The sequence below is a fragment of the Musa acuminata genome, chromosome BXJ1-6, assembly GCF_036884655.1.
Source record: "Musa acuminata AAA Group cultivar baxijiao chromosome BXJ1-6, Cavendish_Baxijiao_AAA, whole genome shotgun sequence".
Taxonomy (NCBI): Eukaryota; Viridiplantae; Streptophyta; class Magnoliopsida; order Zingiberales; family Musaceae; genus Musa; species Musa acuminata.
The window spans coordinates 10116944-10137525 of record NC_088332.1 but is presented as its reverse complement, the minus strand read 5'-3'; the positions used below and the strand labels follow the sequence as shown (position 1 = coordinate 10137525).

Below are 20582 nucleotides of genomic sequence, written 5' to 3'. Positions count from 1 at the left end.
ATAATATAAGATATACAGAGGAGGATTAATATATACAATATTATTCTTATAAATGTTGATTCATCATTATGCATTAGTTAATTATTTAATTTTTTTTATATTTTGTGAAGGTGAAACTATCCATGCAATATACAACCCTATAGTGTAGTCATAATCATTGTATATATAGGATTTGGGAAGAATCAATGGCTTTGTTTAAAAACGTATTTATATTTTTAACGTATAGATCTTGAATGAATATGTAGTTATAAAATACTTTGAGTGTTTTATAAATAATGGATAAAAAATTATATTTTAATTATGCATTGACGTAAGTGTTGTTGTGTAAAATTATATTTCAAAGGTCTTGAATATTTTATAACAAATTTACCCTTTAATTATTTTAAATATTTATTCAAAAATAAATACATATTTTTATTTAAATTAATAAAAAAATGAATATATGAATGTAATCTTATAAAAATATATATATTTTTAAAAAATAAATAAAATAAAAAATTTATCTTTAAAGAAAATATAAATCATATTGATTTCTCACTAACTCATATTAACAATCTTGTAATCTTAAGATAAAATCATATGATACTTTTAAAATTAAAAAAAATTATATTAACATCCTGCAAATGCTGAAATATAAATATTATCTTAAAATAGATCGAGTATTTCCAATGCAACATTCAATCCAAAAATGATTTAAAAATTTATTAAATATCGATTCATATTTAAAATGTGTATAACTAGTCTTACTTCCAAGAATGCATCCAACATCCTCAATTGACAAAATTTTCGATGTGTTACTAAGAAATCATAATTTCTCTTCACCTTAAATCTTATGAATCTATTGGAAGTAGAAATAAATTCGTAAATCAAACAGCTAACCTTCCTGTTCTGTCTCTTTATGTGTGGTAGAATTTGACATCAAGAGACATTTATTACCTTACCAAGTTCTTAATATGTTCTAGATAAATAAATCTCTGGTAGAGATATTTTTTCACACTATATATGATGATAATGGTAGCTGCACCTTTCAGCTTTAAGTATCACTTGGATATGCTTATAATTATTGAAACCTTGATTAATCAATTTTGATCAAGTCTAGAATGCAATTAACATGCTAATTTATACTTGTAGAAAACAGTAGTCCAGAGAATAATAGAAGAGATAGAGGTAGTGCCAGTCGCAGGCATTGATCAAAATGAGCCACATATTAGAAAAAAAAAAAGGACTCATTTCAAACCCATTAAGAACACAAGACAGTGGACAATGACTTGCAACCTCCACCATCAGAGAAGCAAAAAGGCAGCATCAGAAGCATTTTGCTTTGGAAATTCCAGAGGAAAAAAAATAATTTGGTTTCTTAGAAATCTGAATACAACAGATATTGATTTTGGAAAGGGAATAGAGTCAGCAAATCAACAAATGCAGCTGGTTTTAAGTCATCCTCTGATTTTGGGATAATCCTTGTGATGTTTCAGAGTCAAGACTATGTCAGATTAAACCATGCATGGGTACTGCAGATATGGAAGTCACTGCTGATGGAAAGAGGGGTTGAGACATGAATAATATTGGTCACAAGCTTATATCATAGTGTGGGTTATCAGTTGCCTCAAACAGTACTAGCAGACATGGCTGTAAAGAAGAAACATGCCAGGCACATGGAGGGAGGGAATACCCTCCATGAATTGGTCAACCAGATTCCCCCTCCTCAAAAAAGCCTTCCATGACATGCACAGTTGCATATTGCAAATAAAGATTGTGGGGTCATCAACCCCTACCCTCCTCATGAGATCCCACATGCAGAGGGCAGTACACATTCACCTGTTTGATCTAGAAAACACCTAAGTTACAACAGTGGTCTTGGGGAGGGGGGGGGGGGGGAAACAAATTGATGACCACAACCCTTTGTCTCCTCCAGGATGGAAAGATGGAAGACCAAACACCTTGTGAAGCCTCCACTGGTGGAGACATGAAAACAGTGCACTCTCTTCAATGATCCCAGCTCAACAAAACCATGAGGTGTGTTTATTCTGTTCCAAACTATTCACCTATAAAATACAAGACTTCAGACAGCATAAAGAAACTTATTCTCCACGAAAAAATCATAAAGAAGCTCAAGCACAAGACACACCCTTATCATTCTTCTTAACCTCATCATACTCTGCACTCAGATTCGTGACAAGCATTATATAGTCAAACAACTTAAATCACCCTGCAGGTGGCCCTCAATGATACATAAAGGGCAAATTTGCACATACATACCTCAAAAGTCAGTAAAACATGTAATTATTTCTCCAAATTTAAGCTTAGCATAGAGCGTAGATGTTCAAATTCTAATTGACATTAATAACATTCGAAACTCTATTATGATGGTTTTATTTTAATCAAACTAGCAAATAACCCTGATCAGCAGTGTTTAAAATGACCCTTTTTTTTTAAGGATTTGATGTCCTACTAAAATTAATAGGGGTAAGTATATTATTTCCAAACTTTTCAAGGATATATAAGTAAAAAACATAGATAAGTGAAAGAAAAAAAAAACCCTAAATAAAAGGACCACATTACCAACCCTACTACATAATTATAGGCTTAAATGCACTGACCAACTTCCACCCACCTCTAAGATTTTTGGATGACAAGCAGTGAACAGCCAGCATCATTAACTCAGAGCTGCTCATCTTGAGACACCCACCAACAGCAACCTCACCACTCGATTCTAGCAGTCTCAGAGACCATGAGAACGCACTTGTTGCATTCCTCAGTCTCAGAGACTAAACTAGTACAATTTAGCAAACAAGAACTAGAAATTAGAAGTACCACTCAGTATAAACACTTTTAATCATCCCCTATGCAGATCCAACACATGTAAACCAATACCAAGGCAAGCAAAAGGAACATTCTTCCTTTCCAATTGGCACTCCCAACACACACAGTGATATGATCAAGCAAGTAGAGATCATAACCTAGGAGGGGGAGAAGAGTGTCTCAGAGGTGGCACCCAAAGCAGTTGCATGTCTTGGGGGTGAAGGAGCAGAAACCGAAGGGCCTGTTGGGGATGTTGCAGTTGATGGCGTAGCAGCATGGAGAAGGAAGGCAGATGCCCCGCGGGCCTCCGCAGCAGGTGCAGAGAGCGCATATCTGGAAGCTGCTGAGTCGGCGCCGCTTGGCCTCGTCGATCAGCACCGATTTGAGCCCCGGCGCCACCGCCGACGCCGGCTTCATCGACGCCGTCGGCCCGCCCGCAGCCTGGCTCAGAAAGCAAGCAAAGCAAAGCCTACACGGTTAGCGCATGACTCCCACAACATAACGACGAATGCACGCGACAGTGCAGAAAGGAACTCACATCTACGGAGAATGTGAGGTGGGATGTGGAGGCAACAAAGAAGAGGAGAAAGAGGAAGAGGAGGAGAGATTGAGGTGCAGAGGCACAAGCCATGTCTCTTCGTGAGAAGAGGCCGGTCTCCTTCTTTTGGTCTTGGAAGGGTATGGGAGGAGGGAATTTGGTGGGGTTGGGGAGTATTTATTACCCACTGTGGGGGGTTGGCATGGTAGAGGAGGAGGAAGAAGAGATTTGGGAGTGAAGAGAAGGGAAGGGAGGGGGGGGAGGGCGGGAGGTAGAGAGAGACCGAGAAGGGCGGAGAAGAGAGGATGGGGTTTGAGGATTTAGCCCTTCGGTCTCCCTTGCAACTGTTGTTGGTAGGGAATTGGATGGGGTTAAATCCCATGCCTTCCCCACAAGGCAGCAGTGGCAGGGGCACTCTCCACGCATGATGGTATAATGCCGATTGACTGATGAGAATCCTGGTCCATTGGACCACTAGAGCAAGGATGTACACAACATGCAGTAAAATTTGGTAGGATATTAATTATTAAGGCCCAAAAGGTTAGGAACATGCAATGCAATCTTGTAATTTATTATCAAGATAAAAGGGGACTTAATGAGACTTTTAACTTCAACAAGAAACTATCTGTTCTTGCCACACTGAAATTTATTAGGATCTGACGACGGTGGCAATTGAGAAATCATTTTCAACTTTAATCCATGGATGGTTCTCTCATATTAATTGGTAGGAGAAGGTTGTTCCATCAACCCTTGTATTGGTTTGGAGCATAAGAGAGGGCACCATTCAATTCCTTCGAAAGGGCAGGTCTCTATCGTATTCAATCTACAGCTAAAAATCTATTCTAATCAATTGACAGCTAAAATTATTAACTTTATATATAACACTTATCAAAGCCTCCTCATACAAATCCCAACATCACGATTGCTGTGTGCAAATGTAAACATCCCCACAGATTTAATTCAAATGTTGCAGAGAGACATTGTCCTCAAGTTAACCTTTCTATAATCCACCTCACTGAGTAATAAACTTAGACCCTAGTCACCACATTGCGTTAAAGTTCATGTCCATCATAGATTGCACGTTAATAATCTAAATTTACTTATCTCAGTCACCACCAGAAAAAAAAAAACACTTGCAATACATTACTCAAGCTCGCGCTCATCCGCCATATCATCCACCTAGTATCCCTGCCTAAGCTTTTCATCGTATCTGTTCTTCTCGTCCTGCAAATAAGTTGTTGAAAGTGAGTATCTAAGTATCATTGAGCTTTATTCCAATAAAGCACATTATTCTTGGACATTGATACATCAGCAACCAGAATCAAATTCTTTCAGAATTTACATCCTAGAGAAAATTTACTAATCAATTTACCAAACTAAGAAGGTATTTGTCGAGGCATTCCTAGAATACACTATTGTTGGTGATATATCATTTCATGAAACATAAACGGCTAAATGACAATCAAGTGTCAAGCAGTGGAAAACCAAATGGCATGGGAACAAATATTGACATGCAAACTAAAAGGTGACAGACTTCACATAGGACATTGTTGAACAAAATCGGTCAATTCTCCAATGACCAGATGGAACATGATCTGAGTTTTATCATAGGTCTTGAGGAACCATTTTTCCTTGAAGAAGACCTTAATATGACAGCTCATGAAATACAATAGCATCAGACACACTTATACAGACTTTTTGAGCCAAGTCTAACCCAAATGGATGTCTAATCCAGCATTATATTAATTCCATGACCTAATTTTGTCAGTAAGATTTTTCCTTCTCATTCACAATCAAGTTGGATTAAATTCAGATGAAATTAAGTAAAACCTGGGTTTTCAGCCAACAGTTTGCGCCAATTGCTAGCTACCATAAGAACAATACAGGCAAGCCAATACATTGATCACAGTAGGTCTGCATCATGGTTTAGCACTATCATGGACAAATATATTCGATATGTTCAAAATCACGTTCCATAATGTATGTCAGTCATATTGTTGCAAGTGTTGCATAGATAAGAGAAAGGATCTAAATCTGTAATTAAAGGCTCTGGAAAAAGCAGATCATGTATAAATGCATTAAGGCAACTTCAGTTACACTAAAGAAAAAGACAAAGACAATTTCAACAGAGTAATTTTGATAAAGAATATTATTGCTCATAGAAAAAAAATTGTTAAAACTGCCTACTAAATATCACTTAGAATCGAAGGAGCCTATATACATTGATAATGAATTCCTAGAGATGCAGTTCAGGAAAGAGATCAGTAAATAATAATAATGAACAAACCATGCCAAAGATCCACTTGTCTAATCAAATATCTCAAGCATGAGCAACAATGAATATATTGGTTGTAAGAATGTGTTGCTGCATCTATAGTCATTTGGTGCTGGTGGTTAGAAATCCACTGGCAGTGAGAAAGCTAGCCTACTGATAGCCTTATCACTAGCAACCAAGTGAGAGCGTTCCTAGCCTAAAAGCCACCTAGAATTTTTCTTTACCACCAACATGCCAGTGTTGTTAAAACAGCCTCCTAGAGTCTGCATAGATATTGTTAACAGCACATACAATGCCAACTGACTAACACAGTGTGCAGGTAAATCATGGTTACAACAAGATGTCATTAGTTAGTAAATAGGATAGTCGAAAGAAGAAAGAAATAGAGAAACAGTATAATGAGAAAAACTGAAAAACAACTATAAAAGATTACATGGCTGGTCATATAATTCATCCCAAAAATCCAAAAAATTAACAAAAAAGAAATCACTGGAAAAGAGTGAAATTAGAAAATTAGAATAGGACTTGATTCTAATCATAATCCAAACTCAAAGACAAATTTAACTTGACCTAAAATTAAGATTTAACAACATCAAATTGCTTCTTTGGGGACCCATCGTGTCCACTAATTCACCATATTATTTAGCATTTAGCTGCCTATCTTCAATATTTGTAAGAGTGAACCCAAAAGTTTTTTGTCACCAATATTTCAATTAATGACTCTAATTGAGCTTTAAATTTCAGTGATACAAGTTTGACATGCAATAGGATACAAGAATTTCTATAACAAATGACCCTTTACTGGAAATTTCCTCAATGTAAAGGACTTCGATACTGGATTCCTTGAATCTTTTGTTTTTCGTGACATAAAAACTTGCCTTGTTACCTTCAAAATTATTTTCATCCAAATGTCCAGTTCAGAGCCAAAAAAATGCATTCAGCAAAGTTACTCTGGCTGGAAAGAAAATAACCTAACATTGGCTCATATAATTGCTTGCTTTTTATTCTGCCAACCCACCTGTCCATCTTCTTTGGGCACAATAACTTATGGATGTTCTTTCCCACCACCAAATCAAGCTTTCACGACACGTTATCTGTTGTCTTGTTTCTTATAACTGCAGATGACAAGGTATCTTGAACCAAACATGAAGAGTACTAGATAGGGATCACTTATACCAAATAATGCATCACCAAATTGTCACGGACAAACTTCTAAACAAGGTGTTCGATGTAATGCTCATATATGTCCGTGTCTTTTGGCATGTTCTTGCCTTGTACAGAATGTAGAGGGGCGGCCGAAGGCTTGATAGTCCCATTTTAGTTGGGTTGGTGGCCTCTTTAGGCTTGTAAATAAAGGTTGTGTCATGTGGACACGTGCGAGAGATTTCGATCTGTAATGGACCATTTTACCCTTTGTTGTGCCACTGTTCAGAGCTTGTAAAGTCTGTTTGTAATTTGCATTGTCTATGAAGTGTTTTTCAGAGATGTTTGCTTGTGGATCCCGATTGAGGCGTTTTCTCTAGCTCGTTCTCTCTTTTGTTGGTCCTAAGGGACGATGGGAGGCTTCGGGGAGGCTGACCTTTGCGGACGGACACGCAAGGGTGCCGCACGCCTTAGGCAAAATCAGCTAAGGTCGTGACATTATGGTATCAGAGCGGGACAAGCACTCATAGAAACACTTAGCATGCAAACGTGGGGGACCTAGCGGGGCTGCGTTGAGGGCAGTCAGCACACGCGCGACCGTTTGGGGGAAAACGAGCATGGAGATGTAGGGAAAAGGAGTCGCTCGGAGGAGCGGGCATCTAACATTGGCATTCAGAGGAATGGCCAACCCTTCGCGCAAGAGGCACTACGAGAACAGGCAAGCTTGGAAGAATTTGGAGCGCACAAAGGTTGGGATGGCTGAGTTTGAGCTACGGCTCAACGTTGACAACTATACTTGATGGTGCTCCAGGCAAGCGAGGCGCTTGGCAAGAATGAGACCATGCAAGGGGGAATGAGTTGTTCAACGATCGAAAGAGTTGTGCAAAGCTCACAGAGGTGAGGGGAATTGCTAACTCAAGGAATTCGGTACTCATACATGGGCTTGTATGCGGACGATGGAGTGTTCGCGGCCATCCCAAGGCGACCGAGACTCGGCGCCATGGAGCATTGAAACTTTCTCTTCGGCATGTGAAGGATACGTCCGTAGGAGGCTGAAGTGTGCAATGAGTTCAGCATGTTGCTAGGCCTTGAGGGGCGCAGTGGGGGCTGTATTGACGGGGAGGTGCAATCTAGCAAGTGCGTTTGCAGGAGGCAGAACAATGCACAGTTTGTTCAGCAGATCGGAGTAGTCCAAGGGGATGGTGGTCTCCGAAACGAAGAGAGATGTTGCTCAAATGGGATAGTTATCCAGGAGGGATAAGTCCCGGCTCTCCAGAGGGAGAATCATGTGCGACGGACTGCACATGTTGAGGAGGAGTACCTCAACAAACAACAACTCCACGAAGCTCAATGGACCGAGCAAGCGGCGAGGAGTCGTCGCATGATCTCGCTTGAGAGAATGCATTGGTGGATGCATTGCGAGATCAAGTGGGGGAGCGACCCAAAGCAACTTAAATGAATGCACACTTGGAGTCGATATGGTGATCGGACTCAAGGGAGGGCTGACCCGTGGAATGGTGGGCGCGAGGGCCACCATCGACTCAATGCAAAAACGAGGAGCGGAGCAACTTGGGTGTAACTTGGCGAAGTACCCAAGCCGCATGAAAGGAGCCAGCATAGAAGTTGGAACATGGAGCAGAGGCACAGTGCTTTCCCTAGACAGAGGTCAAGGACACGAACTCTTGCAGAGGCAGGAGTAGAATCATGTTGTTCCATGGGTCCTTCATTCTGACAGAGCGGACTCATCTTGTATGGTGCCAAAAACGAAGGGAGCTTCGGGGCACATGCACCTTATCTCGGAGGAGCATTTGATGGAGGAACTAAGGCGACTCAATTTGCGGAGGCGAAGTTGAGTTCAGAAGGCCTTAGCACGGGGCAAGAGGACGCAGAGGCGGGTACTCTTGAAGAATATGCCACAGTGTTGTCATTCAAGTTGTCATGAGGGAAGCGGTGCGCAGCAGAGATTGTGCTGGTAGGGGCAGAGGCCCAGGATCCAGACAATGGTGCACAATTTACAGTGAAGTCGGTGGACTTCGGGAGCTACTAGGCGACGGACTGTCCTAGAGCGGTGCTTCATCTAGGTGTGACCCAAGAGTGGGTGGATGAAGGTCGATTGCCAAAGGAGCGAACAAAATCGAAGGTGGAGAAGACCCTGCGATGTATTGGCAGAGGCCACACATGGAGGGTTCACAATTCGAGTTTATTCCACAAGGATCAGAATGCAATGGAGATGTCACTAGGAGGCGACATGGTGCAGCGGATCGTGGTGGAACAGTTCGTGGCAATGCGATACACACGACAGAGTCCCGGGAGGGACTTGATCATATGGAGGTATGATCGGGAGTTACTGGAAGCTCCACTTCGGTGAACAACACGACGGCAAGAAGGGCTATGGATTCAAGGAGTGAAGGCCATGGTACCGCAGAGGTGGGTCTTCCGTGCGTGCATCGAACTTTGCATCGGATGAAAACCTTGGTCATCAGCATATGGGGGCTGTGTTCCACCAAGGGAAAAGTTCGAATGCAAGTACCAGTGAGTCCCATGGGAGGGACTTGATCATGCAGAGGTATGATCGAAGCAGCTGGAGAGTTGGACTGCTCCAGAGTTCATATTCGCTTAAGGGAGCCCGACAAGTCAGAGGACAAGGTCGAGTAAGCGGACGTTGCTACCAAGGAAGCTAGGGAGAACAGAATCGGTGCAGACCCTATAATGCGATGGCAGAGGCCATGCATGGGAGTTGCAGTCTATCTTTCCATCGACCAAAGGAGAGCTGCTTGGAGAACACAGAGGTGTTGAAGCAGGGGGTCGAAAAGGGCGAGGAAGCGACGACGAGTCCAGAGGGACTTAGCTACCCAAAACCAAGCAATCAGTGAGAATGGAGGTGGACTCAGAGGAGTGTCACGAAGGCATATCTACTGATTGTGAAGAAAAGGGATGTAGATGCGAGGCGACGGATAGTAGTGCCATGGGCATGGCAGCGCCATGGTACCGCAGAGGCAGGACTTCCGTGAAAGTCATTGATCCCTTGCTCTCATGGAGGGAGAGCGCTTGGTCGTGAAAGGGGCCGAGGAGGTGGAGCATGCAGATGCAATCTCCAAGTACTGAGACAAGGCTGAAGGGCAGAGGCTGAGGAACTTCGTAAGACCGGTGTCAACAAGTTTCTCGTCAAGATAGCCGTAAGTGAAGGACTTCGGGTCATGCAAGAGTGCACGACCAAGGAACGAAGCAAGCAGTACGTGGTGCTGTACCTTTGCTACTCAGTGGAGTAGGCGGCAGGGTTGATGGAGAAGACGGTACAATCCCAGAGGCGATCTCATCTATCAGAGAATTACTCCAAGTTGGGGTGAAAACTTCCTGCATTCCAGAAGTTCAATGGCATTGAGAAGGTGAATCACAATAGCTAACTCAACGCAAGGAGTGCAAACACTTCATGTGCTTCAGAAGTGTGAGCAAAGAGCAGGCGAAGGCCAGTAACCAGCTCGATGCATGAAGTACAACCTCGAGGAGGCGGGCGAAGTCAAGTAACCTTTGCCTTCTCAACTCTTAAGAGAATGGGCGAAACCGAGTACCCCAATTCTCTTATCTATCCAGCAGAGGAGCTCTGCACAAGTTCAAAGACCCTTCGAAGATAATGGAAGACAATAGTTGTCAGATCCTCACCAACGGTGATCAGTGCTACTGAAAGTAGATTGTCCGCTTCATTTCCCAACGAATTGCCAATCGAAAGCGGAAGTGATGCGAACCTACTTGGATGTGACAACTAACTGAAAGAAGAGTCAATGAGCAGATTCTGTGGAGGAAGGACCCAAAACTTCAGAAGTTTGCGAAACGATGCTCGTTAAAGCTCCAACAAGCATCCACCCAGTTCGAGCAGCATGTGGAATTTCTGAGAGATTGGCGCAGTAAGGATGGTCTTTTCCTTCATCTGGGAGATCCGCAGGAATCAATGAGGATCAACACAACTCAGCCAACCCCACACCAGAGTCAGAGTCATTGGCGAGTTGAAGCAGCATGGCGGATCAAAGGTTCGACTACTCAGAAACAGCAGCGGAGAGCAGCTGGGAGCCAGGAGGCGCATTGCAGCTGGAGCAAAAGATTGAAAACTCAGCAAAGGCGAAGAGTTGCAGTGTTCACAAAGGCTTCGACGAGGACGTCGAAGGAATAAGTGGGGGAGAATGTCACGGACAAACTTCTAAACAAGGTGTTCGATGTAATGCTCATATATGTCCGTGTCTTTTGGCATGTTCTTGCCTTGTACAGAATGTAGAGGGGCGGCCGAAGGCTTGATAGTCCCATTTTAGTTGGGTTGGTGGCCTCTTTAGGCTTGTAAATAAAGGTTGTGTCATGTGGACACGTGCGAGAGATTTCGGTCTGTAATGGACCATTTTACCCTTTGTTGTGCCACTGTTCAGAGCTTGTAAAGTCTGTTTGTAATTTGCATTGTCTATGAAGTGTTTTTCGGAGATGTTTACTTGTGGATCCCGATTGAGGCGTTTTCTCTAGCCCGTTCTCTCTTTTGTTGGTCCTAAGGGACGATGGGAGGCTTCGGGGAGACTGACCTTTGCGGACGGACACGCAAGGGTGCCGCACGCCTTAGGCAAAATCAGCTAAGGTCGTGACAAAATGGTGCCCTATTTGGAAGATCAGATCTGACCAACCAAGAGGCTGTTCAGACAGATGTCTGACTAAAACGACAGTAGATTGGCTGTAGCAGTAGGTAGTGTAATCAAAAGAAGAATAATGAAAGGGTTTTTCAAACCTATAAGACATAATTCAGCAGAATAACATGCTGTTTTCTGTAAAAGTAACTAGGAAAAAAAGCAAAAAGTGGATGTATGGAGAGGAACTCAAATGAGCACAAACTAGAGGAACTACCACAAAATAAGAAAAAATTCATGAATTTTTTTTCAAACCAGACTAATTACACAGCTGTGGTTTGGAACTCTCATACAAGGAATTCCTTGTTAGTTGGACTCTCATCCAAACCGTACACATGGCATCTAACCATTAATGCTAATGAAGAGTGCCATCCATGTCAACCGATGCCATGCAGCATATACTGTGTCAGAACGTCACGAGAAATTCAAGATGAGGCATCCAACAAGTGTTATGCTGCCCATGGCAATTGACATGCCCCTGATGCCGACCAGCAAGTATTATGCTAGCATGTAATTAACAATAATGTGTGTTAGGAACCTAAAAACCTCGATACTAATAAATATGATTTAATAAGAATATTCAGTGCAAATAACAAAAAGAATTGAATCATGGACAACGATTTAATGGTAATCAATGAAACATGACTGACTTGACTTAATCTTCAACAGGGCCCAGCTGCAAAACTGGATCTTTTCCTATAGATTGTGCTAGAAATATATTGTGAAAAGCACATTAAACTATATGCATTGGATATGACATTACAAAAATGAACCCAAAAAAAAAACAAATACAAAGAAAGGGTTACAGATTATAAGCCTTGAAATAGAATTTCTCAAAATGTCCCGTATCCTTGGGTTACTCTGCAGAAAATTAAACCACTGAACACCAGCATGCTTTTAGATGTTAAGAGTAGTGAGCAGCAAACCTCGAAACCCTTCTTCAGATAGTCAAGCTCCTTGTCGAGGTCATCGATCGCCTGGTTATATGCCTGAGTCGGTGAAGACTGGCTTGCCGTTTGGATCTGGTGAGGCGCACACAGACATGTCAAACGCAATGCTCCAATCTGTTCTATTGGTTGATAAAAGATGAAGCATACCCTAACTATGATCTTGTACTGCAAGGGGTGTGGAAGCTTGTAGCCCGCAAAGAGCACATTGGGGTCTCTGTGCAGCTGCCTGCGGCCACAACAAAAACAAAACTAAATCCGCTATAAATTACATATGTTTTAGAGAAAGAAAGGAACGCGACAGAGGTAGAGAGTGTGCACATTCGGAGGATGTTTCCGATCGTGTGGTCTTCGCGCTCGACGGTGAAGGAGGCCGCATTGACGATCTTGGTGTCCCTCTCATATGAAACCCTAATTTTTCATCCGCATAAGAGAAAGATCACGTTATCAAGAAACCCAAAAAACTTGAGGGAAATTCTTGAACAAAACAAGTTCGTCGAGGGTTTAATCTGCCGTTGAAAATATTCTATCAACAAGAAAACGAAGATCGCCGATGGGAAAGGATTAGGGTAAAAAGAAAGGAAAAACAGATGGGGTCGGTTGCTCACTTCTTGGTGCCCTCAGGCACAACAAAGCGCTCGTAACGATCCGGAGCGTTCATTTCTCCGCCTCTCGTCCTCGTTGTCCTTGTACTAACCCCTCGCCCGACCAGTAGAACCGCCTTTTATAGCCATTTCTTGAACCGGGTTCGGTTCGTGTCTCCGCCAACCAAACCAGTGTAATTACAAAAATGATCCCAAGCTAATTTGTACCAACACTGACGCATTTCGACTTAAAAATTGAAGGAGAACTTCATCAAATATTTTCTCAATTTTGATGATCCTTCTTCTATGAAAGTTTATATACATATTCCGTACAATGTTTTGACAATTCGCAATAACCTTTGGTGTGTTTCTATAGCTCCTAATGTCGAAGGATTGAACCTTCGGTGGGAGATTTAGGTTCGGCAATAACATGTGGTAGACTTAAGTGACGTGGTTGAATCAGATTCGAACCTAATTGATGTGCTTGGGAGTGAGATACTCGTGGAGTGGATCGGAGCGAGGTAGAGCCGGGCCCAGCTCACGTCAGCAGGGCCCGCTCGCGAGACTTGGGAGTATCTGTTCTGTCGAAGGCAGGGCTGAATCAGCCCTTAAAATTGGCATGGGTGATGTAGTATGCTGTCAAATATCTGATATGCTGGGTCCAGATGCATGAAACAAAAGGTATTCACGCCACCCGTGATAGTTCGCACGGGTGTATCAGCCCAAGCTCGTAGCATCGCTGCCAAGAAACGTGGAAGCAAGGCGCGGTCATACCCTCGTCCTTGCGATCATTTTTTGCACCACCGGAGGCCATTAGAAACCCCCGAGAGAGAGAGAGAGAGAGAGAGAGAGGGGGGGGGGCGGGGCTGGACATGGAGTTTGCGACCGCACTCGTCACCTCTTCCAGCTTCTTTACTAAGCCAGACGCTTGCCTCCTTTCGATCGCCGCGCGAACCCTCCGCTGCTACTCCTCGGCAAAACCTTCCGGTTTCCAGGCATCCCCGAGACCAATCCGCCACCGATTACAGAGCCGGACGAGTCATCGGCCTTCCGGTTTCGTCGGTGAGATAAACCGCCTCTCTTTGCGTTTAGATGGGGGAAGAACTGTTACAACAGAGCGTCCACTCTAAAGGTAGATCTTGATGAAATTTATTGACAGTCTTCGGTTTCGTTCCCTCGAATTGGAGCTTTCGATGCCAGTTTCACTTTTTGAGTTCGCCAGCGATTGTTCTTCCGTTGTCTACTCTTCCGACCTCATCGAGCGCTTGTCAGCCCACCTACCTTTCCATCCTTTTCAGGTGCTCGATGTAGGATCCACTCCAGTTTTCACTCACCAAATCCTCCATCTCGGTCGTCGCTTCATTTGCGATTTTTATCTTCTCTACTTCAATCTTTGGTTGCTCGAATTGTAGGAAAGGAAATTGAGAGGCGTATCGTTCATTCCTTTCTCTACTTCTCCAAATCATCGTATTTCGTATAAAGACAGCTGAGAAGAATAGGAAAAATGATTCATTCGCCCTCTGTTCGAACATGTGGCGGCAGATTGTTGGACCAACTAGCATGCCCCCCCCGGCATGCCCATTCATTCCCAAGAATGTGTGAGCCCCACCCTTTTAACCACTGCCGTGTCAGGGAGAGAGAGAACCCAGGGTGAACTCGGTTCATGGAAAGTTGGGGCAACGAAGCCACCGACGCTCCACACACATTTGTGCCGTCCACCTCGTTTATTTTGTCTACCACATTTCCATTTGGTAACTGTACCTCCCGCACCCGCATGATTCACCTTCCAAAAGTTCGGCTCTTCCGGCCTGGTCACTGTCACGTGAAGCGCGTGCATGCGACACACCAATGGCTGATTTCAACCTGCCTAGGCCATTAATTTGCACCCACAGAAGTCGTAGGCGAGCATAGATGGATCTCATTCAATTTAGTGAACCAACTCGGTTCGAGTCACCCTTTAAATGGGCGTCATCGGGTTCGATTTGGATTCGATCGACTCACGGATTGGATCCAAATTTTCAGTCTTCATATCTGATATTTGAGTTGGATATCATATTCATATGTAATCGTGTATCATGTGCTTAGGGGGCACGACGAGCCACAGGGAGACAGATTCCTGCATGCTGCCTCGTGCGGCGGTGTACTCGGACAGAGAGAAAGCAAGCGCACGAACCCCGACGCACGTGTCGGCCCATCTTACGCGACTACATGCCGCCCTCTCGGTGGCGTCGCCAGCCATTCGGATCGCATCCGCCTCCTCTGTTACTCGCTTTCTCCTCTCCCCTCGTCCGAGATCTGCTCCCGCCTCCATGACGATGGCCGCTGTCGCCGACGAAACCACCATGGATGCCGTCCAAAGGCGCCTTATGTTCGAGGACGAGTGAGCTTCTCTCCCCATATCCCACTTTTTGCTTCGTTTCCTCTTCGATCCATGCGCTGATACCGATTTGTGGCTTGCTTTTGTTCCTTTTGTGCCATCTATTCGTGCATGTATGGCTATGGGTTACACTCTGTTTTTTGTTGTACGTTCGGAATCGATACATGGATTCCGTCTTTATTGGAAATATGAACTACATATCTGTGATGGAAGTATGTTACCATTCTCCAAATGGCAGGTAATTGTGGTTCTGCGGAAACGAGAGAGAGAGAGAGAGAGAGAGAATATATTGATCCACTTTATGTGTTCATATTGGTTGCTTAGATAAACTGTTAGCATTAAAGATGCACTAGTCCAGCTAGTCCAGCCAGATGTGTTTTAAGAGCGAATCTAAATCTATTGATTATTGAACATTTATTTCCTTCCTTTGCCTATTGACTTTTTGTTGCATTTACTCACTGAAACTACTCATGTATTTATAGACACTGTTAAATTCCTTTTCGGATATTTTCCACATTAATCTGGTGTAGTGACGCCTGGAGCTTTACTTTATATTTTTCTGTAATATGCATAAAATAAATTAGAAGTGCTGGTAGAACGTTGTTCTCAGTTTGTAATGGAGTTCTAGATCGCTTTTGTCTTTTTCCCCTTCATGATTACAGCTATTGAGCTAATTGACAATATCAACGTTTGTGGTATCTTCAGATAGTTGTTGTCTTTGTCCAATCAATTAGAGACGTTGTTTGGACAGCTTTTCTTTTGTCGTAAGTGTTATAGTATGTATATTGATTTCTTTGTCAATTATAAAGTTGGTTGTTCCATGTGATGCAGATGTATCTTGGTGGATGAGCATGACAATGTCATTGGACATGAATCTAAATACAACTGTGAGTGGTGCATCTAATTTCACCAAGTAGATCAATTTGTGCTACTTTTGACTGTCTACCAATTGTCAAATAAAACACATTCTTTGTCTGTTTGATGATGCCTCAACCAATGTTTGGGTCAAGGAGCTGCCTTCTTTGGGTTCTTTTTCTATGCTATGCTTCTGTCAAGATATTGTTTGTTTGTAGCCAAGAAACTTTAAGTTTAACGTAATCAATTGGCTGTACTACTTTGGGCTTTTTTTCCTTTTTGCATTTGAATTTCCTGATTTTATACATGTAGAACAACTTTGACCAGCCACATTGCACACAAAATTTGGACTGGCTAGTAGGCATGGTATGTACTTTGTGTGCTTAACATGGGTGGATTCTGCAAGGTCATAACCATGTATCATGTTCATTAGAGAGATGCATATTAGATATTCATGTGACGTGCATGCCCACACATGCAAGAATGGCTGTGCAATGCATATGTATCCTTGTTCTGCATTCTCATTCACTTATTTAAGGGTTTAATAATAATTTATGCAAGGTTCGCAATACCGTACCGTACCGGTATTTCGACCTAGGCTCGGTATCGGTACGGTACGGTATACCGAGCGGTACACCCAGGTGTACCGAGTACTGTAGCACTACTACACTGCTACGGTACTCTCGGACCGGTAACCGTCGGTCCGCGTACCGACAACCTGTCGGACCGGTACGTACCGCCCGCACCGGGCGGTACAGCTCGATACGGCAGACCCTGAATTTATGTGATTTCACTTATGTATTTAAGAGTTATCTTCTTCCCAATGCATATAAACCCAATAGATTTTCAATTCGAGTCCACCAGGACTAGCATAATATTAAGAGAAATACAAACAAGTCTATAGGCTAAAGCAAAAAATGAATGCAAGAGTTTAACTAAAGATGGTTAAACTCTTTAGTTAACCATAAAACATAAAAGTATTTCACAAGTAACAAAAGTATTTCAAAACATAAAATGCGAATCAGGTACGTTTGTTCTGATGTATTCTGATGTTATGGCTTTCATGAATGTTTTTTGCAGCATAATTGTTCATTGTTATAGTTTAAAAAAATTATGTAATTAGATCAGCAATATATTGCTTTTCATTTGCAATGTTCATGTTACGTTTCCTTTTTGCATGCACAAAAATTTTCTGTTTGTCACTTTGCAGTGATCTCCTTAACAATCAGTCATTTATGTGGATGTTCTGAAGATTTTTTTTTGTACTGTGATTTTTCTTTTATCTTCAGGCCATCTGATGGAAAAGATTGAATCAGAGAACCTGCTTCATAGAGCTTTTAGTGTTTTTCTTTTCAACTCAAAGTATGAGTTGCTACTTCAGGTACGTGTGATGAGTTAATTGTGCTTCTTATGAAAATGATTTAATTGTTTGATGAATTCATGCATCTATCAGAACTGGAAATCAGTTTAATTACCTGTAACATTTCCCTGGGATACTGATGCATTGATTACCTGATGTGCTGATTATAGAGACTAATCTAGTGAATTGGAAGAAAGATACATGTGTGCTCTTAAAGGCATAGTTGAAGGTACCAAGTTATCAGGAACTTATTTTAAAATTTAAAAGGAATTGCATGAAATCAACAATCCCACGTGTACATGGTCACAGTGAACAATATCCACTCGTAGGATAGCCACACATGTAAAGTTAGCATTTTTGGTTTCAAAGCCTACAACTTTTCATTTTGAGGTAAAATATATACAAACTTAAAAGAGTCAAACTTTACCATTTTTCATATCTTTAGAATTAGAGGGGATCAAGTATGGTTTCTTGGCCGATGGATAGAATTTATAAAATTAGCTCAATAGTAATTGGTTTTGAATGAGTGCGTTTCATAAACCAAAATCTAATAGGAAGGGCAGCCAGGTGCGCGACTCCTGCCTATGCAAGGCCTGAGAGGGTGAGAGGATATCGGCGTGAATACCTATACTTATTCTTAGAAAAACAGGTGACACTGCACATCACAAAATGTACACCTTTTGTAGGACCACATGCGTCAGAGCTTCTCAATAATTTCACAAATTATTCTGTTCTTTAGTGGCATCATTGATCATTAAGACAAATCAACAATCACTCGACTGTTCTTTAAGACCACTGATCAGAGTCATCTTAGTTCCTGTTAAAACTAGGTTCTAGAATGAAGATTTGTAGTTAATTTTTTATTGCATTACCTTTCTTAACTTGGAGTCTAAATTGTTTTGTTGTTGAGACTTCTTTTTCATATTTTATTCTTGGAGTCTAGAAGTAGTACTTTTGTTGGTACTTTTTCCTTTTTCCAATTTGGTTTCTGGAGTGCAAAATAGTGGTGGAAGTAAACAAATGATCTGGAGGATTGCCAAATCTTCAGAAAACAAGGATTTGATTTATCAGTATCTGACATCATGGCCTTTACACTATAACATCGTTACTTTGCCCCTAGCATATATAAAAAATGTAATGGGTACTAACATACCATCAACAGATCATGCTTTTCATGATATGGACATTACTGAAACTCAATAAAATTTCTGAACTCAAATTTACAATTGGCCTGAAGCTTTTACAAGATTGGTTCTGAACCTGAATAACATTCTTGTGCAAGAAAAGCCTTTTTCTATTTTACATACAGAGTTAATTTTCATTGCATTTGAGAGCTACATGCCTTGCCGTATCTACATGATTTTCTTGAATATTGAACATAATTCTAATTCAACAAGTTTGATGTCCTATGCAGATCAGCTTAGTTCTGTGGCTTTTGAACATGTCATATAGTCTCTGATATATTTTTATCTTTTTCAGCAAAGGTCTGCAACAAAGGTGACATTTCCGCTAGTGTGGACAAATACCTGCTGCAGTCATCCTCTTTATCGTGAATCTGAACTTATTTCAGAGAACTACTTAGGTAATTTTTCATGGTTTTTTACTCTAGTTTTCACTTGTTAAAAGCTGGTATCTTAACCTTTTTATTCGCCAGGGGCTAGAAATGCTGCACAAAGGAAGTTATCGGATGAACTAGGAATTCCTGCAGAAGACTTACCTGTCGATCAGTTTATTCCTCTTGGGCGCATGCTCTACAAGGCACCATCTGATGGAAAATGGGGGGAACACGAGCGTATGCCCTTACTCTAGTCCTTCCTTTGACAACTTGGAGTTGGATTTGTTCTCCAATCTTAACATGCTGAATGTTTTTTCTGCACTTAGTTGATTATCTGCTGTTTATCATCCGTGACGTGAAACTTCTTCCAAACCCTGATGAGGTTGCGGGCGTCAAGTATGTGAATCGAGACCAGCTGAAAGACCTAGTGAAGAAAGCAGATGCAGGTGAGGATGGTGTCAAGCTCTCTCCTTGGTTCAGATTGGTTGTCAACAACTTTCTGATGAAGTGGTGGGATCATGTTGAGAAAGGCACTCTTCTGGAGGCAGCTGACATGAAAACCATTCATAAACTGGTTTAGGAGTTTAGCAGGTGCTTTCTAATGCCTAAACTTTATCATCAAGTTTCTGCACTTTTGTTTGGACAATGCCAAAATCCCACGAAACCGAGTAAATTGTAATAAAGGAGTTTGTTAGCCGTGCTGAATTTGCCTCCTAAGGGTTGATCTAATTAAGAGGTTCGTTTATAACATTTAGCCAATAGCATTATCAGATTGTGTGTGTGTGTGTGATATAGTGCTTGCACCAAGATTCTACTGCATGAGTCTCTTTGGATGGAATTTGCCTTATGATGATCTTAATTATTTATTTGTCTTAACGGTAATGAAGTTGTTGGCAGTTCAACATGTTTCTTAATCCTTGGAATTTGTTATGCATTCATATCATAGTCATTGTGTGATTACTAACATGTTAAGCAGTATTATCACCATTTGCGCCTTGTCTCAACTCTTATAATTGATTCTTCTTCTTTACGGGCTCATAGAAATCCTAGTGAAATTTTACTTATAATTTTTGACATACAGACGCATATATATGTTTTAGGAACCCAAATACCGAGAAATGAACTTTTCTCTAATTTCTCTTCTATGTTGCATTCAAAACAGGCACCGAAAACTCAGAAAATAATAGGAAAATGTTTTTTGTTTACCAAAAATCACTCCTTGAGTTTTTTTTTTTTTGGTTGAAATGGAAAAATTGCATTAAAGCTTAAGAAGGAATTCTGTTGCCTTAGTATGTGACAGAACTTGGTCACCTTCAGTCCTCTACACAAGTTAGCAACACTATTGACAATGGCTTTGGGGAACCAAAGGGGCGTTTGTGGTGCCGTTTACATAGTTAACGATGTTTGTTGAGTCGGTGCAGAAGATTTGCAGTATCCCTCTCGCGCTCGGCAAGAATTAAGGGCTTCCAGGATTGCTGCCCTTTCTGC

The 20582-nt window shown here is 41.7% G+C and overlaps 2 protein-coding genes and 1 long non-coding RNA gene across 3 annotated transcripts; 1 reads left to right on the top strand and 2 right to left on the bottom strand.

Moving 5' to 3' along the window:
• Window positions 1–1563: 1563 nt before the first annotated feature.
• Window positions 1564–3726, bottom strand: LOC103987599 (uncharacterized). The gene is made up of 3 exons (XR_010514165.1): window positions 3341–3726; window positions 2961–3243; window positions 1564–2045 (listed from the first exon to the last, which is right to left on the bottom strand). It is a non-coding gene; the product is annotated as an uncharacterized LOC103987599 (long non-coding RNA).
• A 544-nt stretch (window positions 3727–4270) lies between these two features.
• LOC103987598 (DNA-directed RNA polymerases II, IV and V subunit 11) lies at window positions 4271–13061 on the bottom strand. Its single transcript, XM_009405942.3, has 5 exons — window positions 12972–13061; window positions 12685–12774; window positions 12514–12592; window positions 12343–12438; window positions 4271–4564 (listed from the first exon to the last, which is right to left on the bottom strand). Exons 1-5 carry the CDS (start codon window positions 13022–13024, stop codon window positions 4520–4522), a joined length of 363 nt encoding a protein of 120 aa, XP_009404217.2. The 5' UTR covers window positions 13025–13061; the 3' UTR covers window positions 4271–4519.
• A 694-nt stretch (window positions 13062–13755) lies between these two features.
• Window positions 13756–19844, top strand: LOC135676169 (isopentenyl-diphosphate Delta-isomerase I-like). The gene is made up of 7 exons (XM_065187047.1): window positions 13756–14009; window positions 15033–15327; window positions 16156–16211; window positions 17469–17560; window positions 19019–19121; window positions 19194–19331; window positions 19421–19844. Exons 1-7 carry the CDS (start codon window positions 13820–13822, stop codon window positions 19672–19674), a joined length of 1128 nt encoding a protein of 375 aa, XP_065043119.1. The 5' UTR covers window positions 13756–13819; the 3' UTR covers window positions 19675–19844.
• Window positions 19845–20582: the final 738 nt, after the last annotated feature.